The sequence below is a fragment of the Hermetia illucens genome, chromosome 2 (assembly GCF_905115235.1).
Source record: "Hermetia illucens chromosome 2, iHerIll2.2.curated.20191125, whole genome shotgun sequence".
Classification (NCBI taxonomy): Eukaryota; Metazoa; Arthropoda; class Insecta; order Diptera; family Stratiomyidae; genus Hermetia; species Hermetia illucens.
The window spans coordinates 8,292,076-8,304,553 of record NC_051850.1 but is presented as its reverse complement, the minus strand read 5'-3'; the positions used below and the strand labels follow the sequence as shown (position 1 = coordinate 8,304,553).

General features: G+C 40.4%; 1 protein-coding gene across 1 annotated transcript in view; it reads left to right on the top strand.

Annotated features, from left to right (window-relative positions):
• Positions 1 to 11,081, top strand: part of LOC119647507 (F-box only protein 25) — a 50,202-nt gene extending 39,121 nt beyond the window's left edge. Inside the window, exons 3-5 of the mRNA XM_038048467.1 lie at positions 2,200 to 2,381; positions 2,703 to 2,795; positions 10,435 to 11,081. Coding sequence (XP_037904395.1) covers positions 2,200 to 2,381; positions 2,703 to 2,795; positions 10,435 to 10,818 — 659 coding nt within the window. The 3' untranslated portion in view covers positions 10,819 to 11,081. The remainder of the gene's footprint in view (positions 1 to 2,199; positions 2,382 to 2,702; positions 2,796 to 10,434) is intronic.
• Positions 11,082 to 12,478: the final 1,397 nt, after the last annotated feature.

Below are 12,478 nucleotides of genomic sequence, written 5' to 3'. Positions count from 1 at the left end.
ATATCCTTGTCGAGTTTTGAATTAAACAAAGTAAGGTGGAGGCACGAGAGCGCGTCTTATGAGATCACCTCCACCTTGCGATTGAAACTGAGGACCCCACGTCAGTACCAGCGGTATTCAATTTTTGTATTTATCACAGTTTCAAAAATAAGGCTTCCAACGTTGTAACTTTGTCGTGCGTGAGGCTAGGCCAAGTCTGGCAACACTACCTTGTTCGTTGGTCCCCCACTACCAATCCCAACAACAATCGCCCGTCTGAGAGGGTCACTACCGGCCTGACAGCCATTCGTGATGGACCCGCAAAATTTGTGCAGTCATCCGATTTTTGCACGCAAAAAAGTTACCAACCATAGAAATTCATCGCCAGTTAAGCGAAGTGTATGGGGAAAAGTGTATAAGCATTCAACAGAGCGGGAAGCCGTCGAACTCCAACTAAGTTATGGCGAAGAGCATGATTCGCTTATCATGCTCGAAGATCGGCGAATTACAATCCAGCAATTAGGTGTTGAAATTCCTGAGGCTCCTGAAGTTTCAATTGACACGATTTTGGAAGAAAAATTTGGCTATCAAAAGACGTGTGCTGTGCGCGGGGTGCCGCACATGCTTTCAGAAATCTACAAACAGCAGCGCGTCGACTGTGCTCGGGAGTTTCTGAGTGAATGCGACAAGAATACTGAAGACTTCTTAGACTCGATTGTTACGGGGGATGAAACGTGGTGCTATTACGTTACCCTGGAAACAAAACAACAATTTTGCCAAAGGCAAAACACCGTGTCGCCAAACCCAAAGAAATTTAAGCAGAAGCTGTCGACAGGAAAAGTCATTGCAACGTAGTGTACTGCTTATCGAGTTTATGCCTAGAGGGACCATAAGAAACTATATAAGGTATTGCGAGACCTTGAATAAATTCAGACGGGCAATTTAAAGTCGTCGGAGAGGAAAATAAACCAAAGGCGTAAGACTGCACCACGACAATATACATCGCATGTCTCGCAACAAACGAAGGACTTAATCGAGGAATTTGGCTGGGAAGTCATTCCCTGACGTTGCACCCAGCGATTTCTATGTTTCCGAAGTTGAAGGAGTATCTAGGCGGTCAACGATTCGAGACGGACGACGAATTGCGAAGTTCCTAGGTTTCTCAAGAGGTTAGGGGGCGGACTTCTTTGAGGCGGGACTGCAAAAGTGGATTACTCGTCAGAAAAAATGCGTAGAAAAATAAGCGATGCTTTTGTTGAAGGGACTTCTAAGAGCGAATCGGTAGAAAGACCAGAGTAGACTTCACATAAATATTCAGACCTGATTTAACCGAGATATATTCGGATTGCGAATCAAGTTCGGTGGGGGGGATAACCGATTCGATTTGATTTTTTTCATCTTGCCCTCAAAGGCAAGGCGACAATTTGGTTTTCAATTAATCTCGGGGTTGCAGTTATCTAGATTCCTTTTTTCCGAAATATGTTCTTTTTATGTTTTGCGTAATCTACGATTGCCTAATCATTGTCCAGCCTTACTTTCACTAATAGCGGAAATTATTTCTATGGTATAATTTAACAAAACTCTCAAAGACCGTTCTTAAAAAAAACTGTGTTTTTGAAATTATCAGCATTTTAAATTTCAACCAAATTCAAACAGACTGAAAAGCCCGCGCCATGTTGTGTGACGTCGCAACTCGACCTAAGAAACTTCAGTAGCCCGGCAACTTCCGAAATGTAAAGTAACTTGAAGGATTGTCCAGGGATGCATCAATTTCCCATTTTCCTGTTAAAAAACTGGTTGATTACTTGAAAGGTAACAAATAACAAACACTAAACCGGATGCCTTCACGTAGATAAGATTCAAATTGTTTGCTCGATGATGTCACCGCGTTTTCTTTGCGGCCTTGTGAGAATTCAATTTTTAAACCAACATAATTAACAAATGAGCGTTCCGAATTAGTTTTTTTTTTTAAGATATGTGGTAATTTGACAGGTGAAATTACTATTTCGGCCTAAAAGAACATATAGCCATTTTCTAACGCGGGGAGTCTATTCCTTGTTCCTTCTTCCTAATAATGACTGAGTCGAGCCATTGCGTGCATTCAACATCTCTACCTAAGCATAATATGAAATTACCATTCTCGTGCAAGAATCTAATATAGATTTAATTTTATTTATATTAATGATCATCGTTTGATTTTTGTTTCCTTTGTCATTTCAGTAAGTGATAGCCAACAAAATATTAATGTTTTGCGCGGTCTAGCTGTACAATTACAAGATATTGTCAATAAAGAGAATCAAAAATGTTGGGGCAAACCATTAGGAAGTCAAGATTTATGGAAAAACCATGTGAAAACAATACAAAGGATTCAAAGTATAACTAGTCAAATAGAAATTACGGAGGTAAGTTGAATTAGTCGAAAAAGTTTTCAGTAGTGTCGCAACTTGGTTTTCTTTTTTGAAATAATAAAGGCTGCTTTTTTTATTCGCTAGTGCTATTTATTGGCTTTGCAAATGCCTATGTTTCGGGAACCACTTGTTCCCTGTTGTTAGCACTGATGAAGGGAAGAAATGGTTCCTGAAATATCGGAATTTGCAAGACCAATAAATAACTCTAGCAAGCCTTTCTTGTTTCAAATAATTTAATCGCTAGAAATACTACTTTGTTTTTTTTTTTGTAGTTATTCTAAATAATCCTTTATTCTTTGTAATTTTTTATTCTAGCCCGGACCAGAAATTCGTCCAAAATTACACGATTTACCTGAAGAGTGCATTAGAGAAATTATTCTACGTATTGCTGATCATAAAGATTTAGAGGTGAGTAGACGCTGCTTTTGTTTAGGTTATGCAAACAATTCAACAGGCATTGAAATGTGTCAGACAAATGAATGAGAATCGAGAAAACACGTCAAAGTATGATTGAAGGTTGTTTTTTGATATGGTTTTGCTCACTCAGAATTTACTCCTTGGAACTGTGATGTAACCGGAGCTGGTGTTCGACACCTTTGCTCCCCTTTTCGCTGTGGACATTGTTGTCCATCTTTACTCGGGTTGTTATCGTTCTTCTGGTTTTTTTTTTTGTTCAAACCTTATAATACTTATATATTGTCTTATACTACTTATAAATTACTTACAATACTTATAATAATATTTTATTTTATCTTACACTACCATCTTAACTTACAATATTACATTATCCTATAATACTAATTAACTTATAACACTATATATCCTTACAATACTAGTGCCCTTAAGCTAGGATAGGTTTCATTTTTTTGAGTTTCTATTTTTAAAATATTTAAGGTTTTGTTATTGTGTCAATCAATTTTTTTGAACACTTTCAGGGCTTTATCTTTAATAAACTTATCTATAGGTTCTAATCTTAGATCGCTATGTATATCTAGATTTCTTATGTAATGCGGGACATTAAAAATTTTTCTTACAGCTATATTCTGACATATTCGCAATTGTTTTTTATTTGTCTTACACGTTTGATAAAAAATACTGCTCCCGTATAGCAGGGCTGGGCGAATTAATTGCTTATAAATTAAAAGTCTATTCTTAATATTTAGTTTCTTAGTTCTAATTAAAGGATAAAGGGAATTCAACGTACCTGTGCATGCTTCTCGTTTGGCCTTGATGTATTTTTTCTAATTTAGTCTGTTGTCGAAAGTCAGTCCTAGATATTTCGCTGTTAGTTTCCAGTCGATGGGCTGATTGTCGATTTTGATTTTTCCCGGTTTCTGTTTTCTCTTTCTTGTGATGAAGATTGCCTGGGTCTTCTCCGGGTTTATTTTGATCTTCCACTTCTTGAAGTATTCCAAAGTTGTGTTGGTTGCCTTCTGAAGATTGTCTGTGATGAGGCGTGCCTGTTTCGAAGTGTGGATCCCTGTGAAGCGGTTGAATTGTCTTGGAATGTCCGCCGTGAATACTGTGTATAACAGCGGTGAAAGCGGCGATCCTTGGGGTACTCCTGCCTCTATTCTTCTTTCTGTTGATTGATGCTGCTCCAGTGCCACCCTAAAACTTCGATCTGTAATAAAGGATTGGATCAGTCTTATCAGTGAATCAGATATTTTAAATTTCTTCAGTTTGGCTACGAGCCCTGCGTGCCAGACTTTATCTAAAGCTTTCGATATGTCGAACATTATTAGTCCGGTCGATTTCCGCTTGTTTAATCCACTGCGAATGTGCTGGACAACTCTGGTCAGTAATAGCTCGCATGAATGCTCTCGTTTGAATCCGTATTGTTCCTCTGGGATGATGTTGAGCTCGTTGAGTTGATCCTGCAGTCTGTTCCGTATTATCCTTTCTGCAATTTTTCCAATTGTAGGAAGTAGGCTGATGGGTCTCCAGTTCTGTGGCAAGGTTGGGTTCTTTCCCGGTTTCGGCAGTAGGATGATGATGGACTTTTTCCATGCTTTTGGATGTGTTCTGAGACGGAGTACTGCATTTATTACTGCGGTGATTGATTCGGCGATGTTATTCGGTGCGTTCTTGATGCACTCGTTTGTAATCATTTCCCATCCTGGGGCTTTTTTGCTGCTTAGCCCATGGATGATGGTTTGGACTTCCAGTTGGTCTGTTTGCAGTTCTCAGTCTTCTCTTTGTGTTTAGTCATCTTGTGTCTCTGTTTCTGACTTGTAATCTTCTTCAGATTCATCGTCCGATGCGTTGTTCTCACTGAACTGGAGTTCGAGTGAGTCCGCGAACGCTTCGGCCCTTCCCGCCTTGTAGAATTCAAGGCCATTGGGACCATGAATTGTAGGCATTTGCCTTCTCGAGCTTCTTTTAAAATATTTGCTGAGCCGCCAGAAGTTGTTGTTTCCCGGCTCTAAGTTTTGGAGGAAGTATTCCCACTGTTCGTTCCTGAATCGGTCAATGTCATCTCTGATGACGTTGGTGAGCCGATTCGCTTCTCTTTTCAGATTGGGATCTCCTGTGATTCTTCCTCTTTTTCTGATCCGGTTTCTCTCCCTTATTCTTTTTTTTAATATTTCTTGGGAGCCGGTAGTATTGTTAATCGTTTGCTTCTGTCTCCGTTGAGCTCTCCTGTTTGGCTGAAGTTAGTTGGGCGGTTAGGTTTTGAATCTCTGTCTCTACCTGTTCCGATGTTTCCACTTTTGTCGTTGTGGTGTATTGTCTTAGAATGTGGCGGTAAGTGTCCCAGTTGGTGCTTTTGATCATTTTCGGCGGATTTTCAATATATATGTTGTATATTGAAAATAGCACCGGTTTGTGGTCCGACGAGAGGTCGTCCAACACGTTAATTGTGATGTGGTTGTTGTAATTCTTTGTTAGAGCCACATCGATTATGGTGCCGGTCGTGCTGCGTCCATAATGTGTTGGTTCCTCTGGTGCGTGAAGAGTTACTCCGTTTCCGTTTAGGAAAGTGAGCAGTTCTTTCCCCGCTTTGGTGTTTCGGGTTGCTCCCCAGTCTCGATGACGCGCGTTCAGATCCTCGGCGAGAAAAGTCGGTTTGTCCTCGTTGAGTAGCAGTTGAAGGTCCTCTGAAAAATTATCTGCTGATGGTGGACGGTAGGCTGATATAATTTTTACATCAGCTGGTCCTGTCCTTGCCTCGATGACTGTAGCTTCCATTCCCGTGATGGGTGGTGTTTCCAGGCGGTGATGCTCGATGTTTCTCTTGATGAAGACTGCGGTTCCTCCTCCACGGCCAGTAAGTCGGTCGTTTCTGTACATTTCGTAGTTGGGTATTTTAAGTGGGTCTGTTGGTTTGAGGAACGTTTCTTGGATGAGTAGTATGTCTACTTCTGCCTCGTAAAGAAATTCCTTCAATTCTCCCATTTTTCCTTTTACGGAATTTGCGTTCCACGAGATAATGTTAACTTAATGCTTACCATGCTGGTTGGTTGGGTTGCCTAGAGGGATCTGCGAGCTAAACAGGTTTTGTATCATTTTGGTCATCATTGACTCCATCATGTTTTGGATCTGTGCTTGCATGCTGCTCAGCACTTGATCCATTTGTACGGGCTTCGGGTTCGCTGTGGAAGAGCGAGTTTTTGGTGCTGTTGGGGTTTTTCCTGTCGGTTTGTTGATTGGTTGTGCTACCTGTGATACTTGTGGGGAAGGGTTAGATTTTGCCATCTGGGCGAAGGTTTTCTTCATATTTTTAGGATTTTTTGGACATCCGCCCTAGCTGGCTGGATGTTCCCCCTTGCAGTTGGTGCAGGTTGCCTTCTGGAGCAGAAGGCAACCTGCTTCCTCTCGCATTTTGAGAAATGATCCGATCCCTCGCATTTAACGCAACGTGCGTCGGCGAAACAGTTGTTCGCAGAGTGTCTCAAACTGCTGGCAGTTATGGCACTGCGATTGCGAAGTCCTCGGTTTTTGGGACTCGATTTTCACAATCAGGTGGCAAATCGATTTCACATTGTATATGCCGGTATCATTTTTCGGCATTAATACTTTTAATAGTCTGGAGGGTCCGTTTTTCATTTTTATGAAAAAACACTCGATTGGATGGAAGCCCTGATCCTCAAGGTCTTCTTTCACATCCTCGGGCGCTATTCCCTCGAGCCCCCGGATTATAACATTAATGTTCTTCTATTCTGGGAGAACATATGTGTGGAATTGAATTCCACTTTCCCTAAAAAATGTTCTCTTGGTCGCTCGGCTGCTCTGGAGTTATTCTCACTCCCAGGTGTATCCTCCTAGCGTGAAGGATATTAATTTTTCTTTTCCTCAATTCTTTCTCTATGGCTGGCCATTTTGATGGCTGCCTTAAAATTACGGGTACCGTATCCTTTTCAGCTTCTTTAGCCTAAGGACTTTCCTGTCCTGTGGGCTTTGATTTTTCCGGTGACTTCACTACTTTTTTAAAAATGGGCGGAAGAATTGGCACTGGTTTCGGTGGCGGCAGAGGTGGAAAGTCCACATCTTCCTCCTCCTCGGTGGCGGTGTTGTCCGTGTTGTCGGTGGGCATCTCCTCTTCCGATAAGGAGTTACTCTCAGAGTCCGACACTTGTGGACTCTCGATTCGTAATCGCTTCCCGTTTTCCTTTTTCTTGCGGGTTTGGAGGTCTAGCGACTCCTGCAAACTCTTGATGATGAGGGCTGTCAGACCCTCGTTCTGCTTCCGCTGCTCCTCTATCTCTCTTTTTGCAGCGGCTAGCTGCTTAGTTATTTCGTCCAGACTGCGTTGCAGGCTGGCGATTAGTCCATTTTCTTGGGTTTGGTCCGATAGTAATCGGACCTCTGGGGCTTTCTGGGCCCTTGTCTCCATTACGGTTTCTGCTTCGGCCGAAAAACTCTTCAAAAAAAACTATTTTCTATTCACAAAAAAACTTAACACTAGTCACGCTTATCACTAAAAGGTACCTAAAAGATATCCACTGCTGAAAAAGAGAAAATAAATTTGTAATTAAAAATTCTCAAAAGTTTTACCACTTTGCTGCTGTCCAAAGACGTCTACTGCGTTCGGCTGATCTCTCAAGAATGCAGAATTTACTCCGTCAAACAGTGATTATAAAGCATTTGTAAGAGAATGTCCGCTGAAAAACACTGACGTGATAGAACGACCCAGAATTTATCGCCTGAAGTGTTGAAGAAAATCATGGAAAGTACCATAAAAGGTCCCAAATGCTAATTAGTATACGTGACGATCTCTTAACTGATATCATCTTAAATATAATATATATAATAAAATCTAGAAGTCCTAATTAATATTTGCAAAAAAGTCCTATTTTGTATCTATTCAAAACATTTAGCTAAAGAAAATTGGGTCATTTATTTTTTAGCATCTTTTCCTTGAATATTAGATATTGCCTTCTGTTTGTAGTTAAGTCTAAAATTGATAGACCAGTAGCTTACTCCAAACTACAATTTTATTTTATTATGTATATATATTTCGGGAGCAACTTACTCCCTTCATCAGTACAAAGCTACTGAAAACAATTGCGATTCTACGGTTCTATTTATACTAAAAACACTAATTACCTAAATTACTTTTAACAAAAAAAGAAAAAACATTAAATTATTAACCTAATTATCTATTAATTACCGCGGCAAGTCTTATTAATTTTTGGGGGGCAATTACCGGAATCTGTATTTAATAACCGCGTCGCGTCTTCTGTCAGAATTTCTAGACTTTCTCAAGGGTCCAAGGTTGTCGTTCGGTTTGTATGCCGCAAGAGCTCAAGGTTATCGCGTTGAATGATATGGGCTTCTTCGACTATGTGCGCTGCCACTGATGACCTTATGGACGACTTTTGTTTCCGAACACAATTTACCGCTTCCCTGATGTGCTCATCAAATCTCATCGTTATCAGGCGTTTCGTTTGTCCTATGTATATTTTATTGCGGTCTTTGCACGTTATTCGGTAAATCCCGTTTTTTTCGTCCGCTCCCAAAGGATCCTTAACGCTTCCCAGTAAACTCCGCAAGGTGGATGATCGACTCGAACCTACGATTTCCAGTTGGTACTTTTTTACCCAATTCCTGAGGTTGTTAAATAGGTAGGAATATGGGATACTTATTCGTCTGGTGGTTGCCTCCTGCTGCCAAAATAGCGTTGTATAGGAATGCCTATTGTGTTGCCTGATTTTCCTTCCAATCAATTTCTCATTGGTCTGAGAATTATACCCATTCTTAATAGCGGTGTCAATAATGTACTGTCGTTCTTTATTGAAACCGCATTTTGAAAGAGGGTATGTGATCAGTCGGTGAATCATGCAATTATAGGCAGCCATTTTTTGTGTGATGTGAAGTTACCGGTATCGTTCTCTGCGTTGCTGTAGGCTTACGATATATCTCGAACTTAAGCTTTCCGTTAGAGTTGACGACATTTAGATCCAGGAAAGGTAGAACCCTATCCTTTTCTACCTCTAGTGTAAACTCGATTTAATTATGAATCTTGTTTATAGAGAAGATGACCATGTCTATGTCGTCCCTTCTAACGATCGCAAATACGTCGTCTACATACCTAAACCATACTTTAGGCATTATTCCCCTCGATTCAATTTCTTCTTCGATTGATGACATGAACCTTTCAGTGAGTAACGGCGAGAGGGGGTTCCCCATCGCTACTCCCGAAGTAGTTTTGTAGAATCTGTCCCGAAATGTAAAATAGTTTTCGTTCATGCAGAGCCTGGCAAGGCTAGCATAGATACGAACTTTTCTTCTCCATTCCGGGCCAGATCCAAACTGCCATCTCTCGAGTTCGAAAATTGACTCTTTTATTGGTGTGGGCATTGTTTCCCAAATGCCTTTACATCGAACGACACCATCACCTCGTCATCATCCATCCTCTCAATGCGTTACAGCTTCTCTATTAATTCATGGGAGTTAGCAACTGAGTACTTACTATTCGTCGTCCCCAGGTTCTGGCACTCATTAATCAACCATTTGGCTATGTTGTACGTCGGTGAGTTCGAGTCCGCAATGATTTCTCGCATCTCATTACCTTCCTTGTGGATCTTCGGCTGACATCTGATTCTTGGAAGCGCAGGATTAGGCATTCGGAGTCACCCAATATTCGGGAATACCACAGTAGCTTCCTTCAACGCTCGATCGACCCTTTTGATGGATTCGGGCAGTGGGTTGTTCGTCAGTTCGAAGAAGTTTCTACTCTCCAATTTTCGAAAAACAGCCTGGTCATACTTAGTTTTTTCCATGACGACGAGGAGAGGAACAACGTCGTCGCAAGTGCAGAGTGCATAACCGTTCGCTTATGTTTTCAAAGCCGATAACAGCAGGTTTTTTAGCTGATTACTCTCTCTTTTTGCCTACTCCGGGCACATGGTTTACTGGATGGCCACTATCATATATGGTGTGCTGACTCTTCTCCAGGAAATCGGTCCCTGTCCATCGCATCTCTTGCAACGCTGTTACATAAGCCTTATATTGGGACAAGGTATCGGCTAGCTGCTCAGCAGCTTCATCTCTGTACAGGGAGCGCACGTTCCATGAGAAAATGCGTAAATTGTTATTCCTTTGTCGTTGCCGGGTTCGTCGTTGTGTTATCCGTCCAGTCCGAGGCTTCTGTTGTAGCTTCGTAACAAGTTGCTTTACGTGTAGGGTTGTCAGCCCCATCCAACCCCCAACCTGGAGGACCAGTTGGTACATTTTGTTCCGTTTTTAGGCGCGGAAGACTCGCCTTCTCCAAATGCAGTTTTTCATGAAGAAAGAACTCCCAGTGATCACCACGTGGAGGTGGAGATGCTCCATGGTGGGTATCAATCCACGTTTGGCCCTGGTGACCTACACGACCCTTTGACCATAATGATTTTCTGAAATCTTTTGACTTTATCAGTTCCTACTGAAATATATCAGCTTTAATTCCTTATTTTATCTGGATCGTCTCCTCCTTAAATAAATCCCATACAATAAAATAATTTATGCTGTCTTTCTCTTACTGATAGATGTAAATATTTAGATATTAACTTTATTATAATAAATTAAAGTCTTTAATGATACCTAATCACTTCTTTTCCAGTCCTCTTCAAACGCTTGGCATCTAATGGCAGCTATAGTATCTGAGCAACGTATTTGGCGTGAATTATGTCGTTTCCACTTTACCCATAATCAAATTAATTTCATTTTAAATAAATTAGAATATAAACGTTTACGAGACGTAAAAGATTGGAAACCAATCTATCATGAATTGCGTAAAAGATATGGTGTTACAGAGGATCATCAATATGGTGAAGTGTTATCGTTATGTCGTTATTGCTGTTGCCTATTCTGGCCATCGGCCGGACATCCTTGTATCGTTGATGAATCGCCTGATTTTAAAGCACGCCTCGAAGAAGCTGGCGGACAATTAGAGGTTTCACAACCAATAACGCCGGCCGATTTTTTGAAATATTTTTCACTATGAACGCGATTGATGTTGTGTTGTTTTTTTTCTGCATAGAATCGGCCACCGAAAATATAGAGTGAAATATATGTGGGCAATTTTCTAAAGATCTACAAGAAGAAATTTTATGGATTTATTCGAATTAGTTTAAGATTTATATACTTTACATATATATATCTATATATTGATGATATCGTACGATCGATTTTGTTTGTGATTTGATTATTCTCTCCTTTTTCTATATTGAAATACGTGATAAATTTTTTAATATAATATTTACTCTATTCTAGTTATTTTTATTATACTTTATAATATTTTTATGCATTCTTTATCTCTTCAAGGGAAGCTAAGAATGTTGTTCCTACAATTGAAATAAAACAAGCAAAAACTAACCCGTAGAATAAATGAGTGCTTCACCTTGAGCTTAAGGCATGAAAAGATAATCATATCCATCCTCAAAACCGTCGCAAGTACAGTCGAAAAACAAAGAAATATTCATAGTTGTGAGGCCTATATGGGATCATTTTGCGTGAGATATGTGGTCTTGCTATTATTAGATTATTATGGCGAATAAAAGTGGTACCGGAGTTGTTATGCAACGCTCCTTAGAAGAAGTTCCAGCCACATGTAAAATGAATACTGTATTTCTTTTAGTTGCTTTCTTTGTTCTTTTGAAATTACAAACGACGTATTTATTCTCCGCATGTCTCGCTATTTCGAGAGCTACATGTCCCCTTCTTTATTGAGTTATAAACATTGGAACGGGTTTCTCAAATCCTAAAAATGGAGCGGAGCTGCCGAAAATTGCAATAATCTGAGTCGGATAACCATTATTTCTTTTAAAATTTCTTTGATTTTATATTTTTCTGTTATTGATTATGAATAATGGTTTAATTGACCTTATTTTTTTATTTGATAAAAAAAAAGGCTATTTTAGGGCCAATCATATATCCCAACGCCTTTTTCATTTAAGAACCGCTTTCTCTAAAATATAAAAGCCAACAAGGTGGCAAGTGAAGGGTTTACTTACCGGAGCATAGTTTGGCTACACTAAACTAGAAGAAACTGTCGATTTTTTTAATCCGGCACTTCGGCATTGGGTAGAATCCGCTTTGATGTAAAGCAGATCTGTTCCATGGATTATTTTAATAATCGTCTTCAGAATATCCAGATATTTTTAATATGGATCCAGGTGAGCTGGATACTAGACAAAGCCAAATCCGGGTATCCTTGTACTCTCACATGATGGATTGGTGAGTGTCGCTCCCACGTACTTGAGGAAGGCGATAAGACCAAAGTCTACAAGGGACTCATCTGAATTGGCACTTGCCACAAAACATCATCGGAGGTTATCTGGTAATATAGGAACCGAGATGGCCCCTAAGAGCATATATTCCGGAAGAATTGCTGGGAGTATGTTCAAGGCCCCGTTATTTGAAATTCATGATGGTTGAGGTTGTACCCACATCGCAGAAAGAGCTCCTTGTGGACTCAAGTGTAGAGTTGCATTGTACAATTGAGGCGCCGTATCATACCCCTTAGTTGCGGTAAAGGTATATGATAGGCCTCGCATCCACTGGTATGAATGCTAAGCTTGCATTTAGTATAAACCAGTACCGCCGTTCCAGTCACGACGAGCTTCTGATTGTGGTTTCCAGATCAATCCGTGTTCGAAGAGGAC